At 49.7% G+C, this 6,046-nt stretch overlaps 1 protein-coding gene across 1 annotated transcript in view; it reads right to left on the reverse strand.

Moving 5' to 3' along the window:
• Hsf2bp (heat shock transcription factor 2 binding protein) overlaps positions 1-6,023 on the reverse strand; it is an 83,647-nt gene extending 77,624 nt beyond the window's left edge. The window contains exons 1-3 of the mRNA XM_021221779.2: positions 5,965-6,023; positions 4,070-4,328; positions 2,948-3,098 (exon numbers count right to left, since the gene is read on the reverse strand). Of these exons, the coding sequence (XP_021077438.1) occupies positions 2,948-3,098; positions 4,070-4,117 (199 nt within the window). The 5' untranslated portion in view covers positions 4,118-4,328; positions 5,965-6,023. The remainder of the gene's footprint in view (positions 1-2,947; positions 3,099-4,069; positions 4,329-5,964) is intronic.
• Positions 6,024-6,046: the final 23 nt, after the last annotated feature.

Raw genomic sequence — 6,046 nt, forward strand, 5'->3', positions numbered from 1 at the left:
AAAAAAAAAAAAAAAAAAAAAAAAAAAAGACCAGATTGAGAACAGGAGGCAAGTACAAGGATCCACCAAAACGGCAGAGATGATGACAGGCTAGTAAAGTCAGAATGCATCTCCGGAGCTGGCTGGAGGGACAACTCCAAGGTGTCTGGTCCAGGGCTGTTCTCTGGGAAGACCAGGGCAGGCCAGTGAGAAGAAGCACAAGGGAATCAGTATAAGTCAGGCAGAAGAAAGTAAAAATGATCTTGCTAACTAAGTGGAAATGTGCCCTGCCATTTGTCAGGCTACAACAGCAGACACAGATACAACCAGCTGCCAGGTAAACAGAAAACGCTGTGTCTCCCATTAACTGGAACATGTCACAATGCCCCTTTCTTGGAGTGACCACTCACTTCTTATTCATCTAATTCATTTTGAAAACTCCCCCACTTTCAAAAGGAAAAGCCTGACCTGGCCTGAAGAGTTACAGTGACACACAAATACAGCCTGACTTCCCACTAGCCTCAGAGGTACAGGTGAGGTATGTCTAAACAGTGTTCTACATTTACATGAACTTTCACTGTTTACAAGCAAAAGAGTCCTGGGTCCACTTCACACTCAACCTCTAGTTGCCTCTTTACACAAAGCTCCACCTTGCTATGAGCTGTCAAAGCTTAGCTCAAGGACTTAGGGGGCTGAAGCAGGAATATCCACGGTTTGAGGCCAGCCTGGGCTGCACAGAGAATTCAAGGTTATCCCAGGATATATAATGAAGCCATCTCCAACATAAACACTGTTTCATTCCCACGCCACCTAAATCCAAGCCTCCAACCCAAGGCCTGTGAGGTGCCTCCCATTCCTCTGGTATATGGTCATGCATACATCAATGAGTCATAAACCTGATCTAGTCAGATACAGATCTGGTCCCTGATTAGCTTAGGATGGACACTTAGAGTCTGAATGATCAAGCAAGAAATGGGAAAAGATGCCAAGTAAGAGTCAGGGTAAGGCAGATGTTGGAGATAACAAATGCATTCAGCAGTCACTAGCATACAGAAAATGACTCAAGCTTTACGTGTGCCTGCCGTGGGGAAGCTAGATGAAATAGGACTAGGCTGGGCCTCAAGTACCTGCACTGTCTAAAGACGCACAGAGGTCACCTAAGACGATCAGAAAACAAAGATACTTACATTATGATTCATAACAGCAGCAAGATCATAGTTATGAAGTAGCAATGAAGTAATTTTAAGTTTGGAGGTTCACAACGAGGAACTATGTTAAAGGGTCACAGTGTATGGAAGGATGAGAACCTCTGGTCTCGAGAAAGGAGAATAGGCAAAGGACATCACAGAGACAAATGGGGAAGGGACACAGGTCCCAGGAAGGCCACAAACCTCAAGTAGACAGCTCCTGTAGCCTGCCTTTACCAAATTACCAGGTCCATGTGTAGCCCCCGGACTGCCTTGGGAAGGACACTGGCGTCTAATCCCTAACGAATGAGAACCTGGTCTATTTTGCCGACCACTGGCTCATGGCTCTACAGTGAAACAATCAACCAGCAGGCTAACGCACTGTTACCAGGCAGCATTTTCCTTTTCTGGAAAGAAATGCACAGACACTAATTGCTCTCAAAATTTGCCAGCTGAGCATGAGATTAGAATGAGGCAGTTAAGAAGTCAATAACCGGCAACAGGAGGAGTAAGGCCCCCACAAAGAATGGTGACACAGTCAGGGAATGGTGACAGCTCTGTCTCTCCCCCTCAGGGACAGCTCTGTGTTACTGGAGCCCAGTAAGAGACAGATGTGGAGGAAGCCACTGGGAGGGGCACTTGTTGTGGAGGAATGCAACCCAGCCCCGCCCACCCCCAGTAACAAGCAGGCAGAGGGCAGGCTGGCGCCCCTCCCACCCACTCCCTCTCTCCTGGCTCAGAGAGGCCTTCTTTGGTCAGCCCTGCCAACTCCAGTCTGTAGGGGGTTCACCTCCCAGAACACAGTACAAGGTGGAAGTTAATAGAAGTTAATGAGAAGACTCCTGAAAGAATGGGACAGGCTTCCGTGTAACCATAATTGTTCGCCCTTTATTTTTTACTCCTAAGTTCACATGCATTGACATTTTGCCTACATGCATGTCTGTGTGAGGATAATGGAGCCCCTGGAACTAGGGTTCCAGACAGTTGTTAACTTCACAAACTTCTAACTGCTTCACCCTTCTAACTGACTAGGGCTGGCTAACTGGCCAAGTCCATATGCACAAACTAGAAACCCATATTCTGATCCCTTCTTAGCTTGCTATTTAGGCAACCTGGTCCCCCATCCCCACCCCACAGCCCGCTTCCAAGTAGATCACCATACTGCTTGTTTCTCCAATATCGGGCTAGGCTTGAACTCAGTATGTAGGTGAGAATGATCCTCAACTTCTGATCCTTATACCTCCACCACCTAAGTACTGGATTACAGGCATGCACCATCAAGTCTGACTCAGAAACCTACATTCTTGAGTCAAGATACTTTCTTGGTGGGGGAGGGGAGGGGGATAGAAGACAACACTTTCAGGATGACATGACACAACACACTGGTATGGGGGAGGGGCTGCAATCAGGATGTAAAGTGGATAAATAAATAAATAATTGGGGGAAAAAGATACTTCCTTATTTAGACTTACAGCTCAAACCACTACTTAGGTTTTTAAGGTGCTCAGTATGAAGCCACACTATGAGAGCTGGTAGTCAGATGTAACTTGAGAAATTAGCTTTACCCACCAAAAGCTGATTTAATTGCAATCCAGTCCCAATTGGGAAAGTGCTGACGAAAGCTCCAAATACCTCCCAAAAACTTTAAGAGGGTTCCAGACTAGTATCTGCTGTGTTGCTCAAATGTCAACCATCTGGATAGACAAGCCCTAGCAGCCCTGAACTTAGCTCAACTCCCCTGCCCACCCAAAGACAAACGGTGTGCATTAGGGAAGACTCACTTTTTTCTACAATCTTCAATTTCTGGAAACTTTCCAGTAACTCCCCATTTAGGATTCTGGGTAAGAAGTCCCGTATTTGCATCACTTCCGTCGTCAGCCGTTCCAGGTCCTTCTTTCTGACTTTAACAAATTCTTCTTTCGATTCCATGTGCTAAAAGAACAAGTAGCTCTTAGAATTGGAGTGCTTCTCTTCAGATGACTAGACCTAGCATCCCAAACCAACTTGCTCCCTTTTCTTTCATGCCTCTTACATTCATAATTGCCTCACAAATGTGTTTGCGTGCGTGTGTGTGTGTGTGTGTGTGTGTGTGTGTGTGTGTTGTTCGGTTTTTGAGAGGGTCTCACTGTGTAGCCTTGGCTGTTCTGGAACTATGTAGACTAAGCAGTGCGCCAGCCTCTGCCTCCCTAGTTCTGGGTTAGTCTCTTCCACCACTCTTGGCACCTATGTCCCTTCTGTTACACATATATGAATATAGATGTGTGTGTGTGTACACATGGGCTTTATATACAGAGGGCCTTGATGATGGGGATGAGGGTGGTGACTCACACCCACAGTCCTAGCTTCTCAAGAGACTGAGGGTGAAATATGGCTTTGCCCAAGCGTTGGAGGCCAACATATCAAGACTCTGATTCAGTAAGAACAAATATGGTGGAGAGGGAATGGAAATACGTAAAGGGAAAAACCGAACTCAGGTTCCTAAGAGCCAAAGAAAATGCCTGCAAGTTACTGCGCCCCGGGCTGAAGCTCTCGATGGGATCCCCGCGGCTGCATCTGGCTTCTCCTGACCCCTAACGTTCCCGCCACCACACATGGCATGCGACCGGAAGTAGGCATCAACCAGGGCCTCTCATGAAGTGACATGGGGCAGAACCCAGATAAGTGAGTTCTGGGCTCTGGCTCCCCGGAGCCCCACGGCCTCAGGCCTGCGCGACCACTTTTTAACCTGAAGGCCTCCGCAGATGACTTGGAACTGCGCCTCGCCTCGTGTCTCCGGCCCTGGCCCACCCTCGCGCGGCTCCTGGCCTGGTCCCCTCAGGGCTACAGGGACATCTCCTCAGGCACTGGACCCGCCCTGAGGGGAGGAACCAGCCGCGGCCCCCCTATGTACGGCACCCACTGACCCGGCAGGCCTCCTCAGTACCGGATCCGTCGCCCACGGTCCCGGCCATAGCCGCTGCCTCGGCTTCACGCGCCTGCGCAGAGCTCTCTAACACGCACACTCAAAAGCGCGGGAATCCGAAGGTGCCCGACCATACGGAAAGCCACAAGGTTCAAATCTCGCCAATTTGCTCTTCACTCTCGCTTTCTGGGTCCAGGGATGAGATGGACCCCGGAGTCTACTGTAGCTCTCCTACTTCAGTTGCGTTTCAGACTTGTTACCTGCAGAGAGAGGCCTGAGAGTCAAGCAAAATCCGTCCTTCCCTGTTTAGGGAGAAGGTGCTACAACCAAACCACGGCGCGGGAAAAACCTCGTCGGCCCTTGGCCCCAAGTGCTTCTGTGCCAGCACTTCGGTGGCGGAAGCTGGAGTTCAAGACAAACTTGCTACATAGCAAGGGAAAATCTAGCCTGGGCTACATGGGGGTAAAAAAAAAAAAATCAATACTAAATAACCACAGCTTGGAAGGATATACTAATCTAATAATCCTCATGTTTGATGACCTAGAGTTTTAGATGTCCCTAAAGTTAGCACAGTTGTTAAAAGTCCTCTTTCATGTTGGTTTAGTATGTTTCAGCTTGTACTGGTTTTATGTCAACTTGACACAAGCTAAAGTCGTAAGAGGAGGGAACCTCAGTAAAGAAATGCTCTATAAAATCAGATTGTAGGCAGGCCTGTAAGGCATTGTCTTAGTGACTGATGGGGAGGACCCCGCCTGTTGTGGGCGGGGCCATCCCTGGACTGGTGGTCCTGGGTTCTATAAGTAAACAGGCCGAGCAAACTGCAAAGAGCACGGCAGTAAGCAGAACCCTCTATGGTCTCTGCATCAGCTCCTGCCTCCAGGGTCCTGCCCTGGGTGAGGTCTGGTTCTGGCTTCCTTCCATGGTGAACAGTAATATGGAATGTGAGTCAAAAAACAAACTTTTCCTTCCTCCCCAGCTTGCTTTTTGGTCCTGGTGTTTGAAAATCTCGCTACCTACTGCTCAGAACTGTGTGTTTTGAATGCAGGACTTACAGACAGAGCCAAGTTAGATCCTCACATTTTCCCTCTACAGTGGACACCCCTGCACCTGACCCAGACGTTGTGTGCGTGGATTTGCTGGCTCCCATTCAACAAGCCTGCACCTGTCTCGAGATGCGGCAGGAAGGCTTGCTCTCTCTTGCCACCACACACCCCTCGATCTATCCTAGGACCCTGCAGAAACGGATTGCTGGCCACACCACACCTCTTGTAAGTGCCCTTGATGCTGTAGGGATGGGTTGTCCTCTCTCCTCTCCAAATCTCGCACCTGTCCCAAAAAGCTTCAAGGGTCTCCTCTCTACCTCTGCACTTGTCCCAGGACATTGGGAAGTTGGCCATCCCCTCTATAATGATACATCAAGACTCAAGGCGGGGCTGGAGAGATGGCTCAGTGGTTAAGAGCACTGACTGCTCTTCCAGAGGTCCTGAGTTCAAATCCCAGCACCCACATGGTGGCTCACAACCATCTGTAATGAGATCTGGTGTGTCTGAAGACAGCTACAATGCACTTAAATAAATAAAATAATTAAAAAAAAAAAAAAGACTCAAGGCACTATCCTGGCGGAAACGGAGCGGGGGTGTGTGTGGTTGTGGGGGACTGTCCCTGTGCTGTCGTCAGCCTCGGGCTGCCCGAATGACGGCCTTCCTCCTGGGTCTCAAGTCTGTCCAGGGAAGCCCGCGGAGTGAAAGGAGGTGGCAGGGTCGCCGCTTCCCCGATCGACCTTTGTTAGCTGTGCTTAGACTCTAAAACTGCATCACACCAGCCGCAGGCGTCCTGCTGGAGGAGACCTGACCCCCCAACGAACCGCCCTGAACCTGAGCCACTCTCAGGACGCACTTAAGCAGCGTTGCCACGGCGTCTACCCGCACAGGGGCCACGCGGGCTCCCGGGGCGCGCGGCGAGCGGCGCGCCGGTGACG

The sequence above is a fragment of the Mus pahari genome, chromosome 21 (assembly GCF_900095145.1).
Source record: "Mus pahari chromosome 21, PAHARI_EIJ_v1.1, whole genome shotgun sequence".
In the NCBI taxonomy this organism is placed as follows: Eukaryota; Metazoa; Chordata; class Mammalia; order Rodentia; family Muridae; genus Mus; species Mus pahari.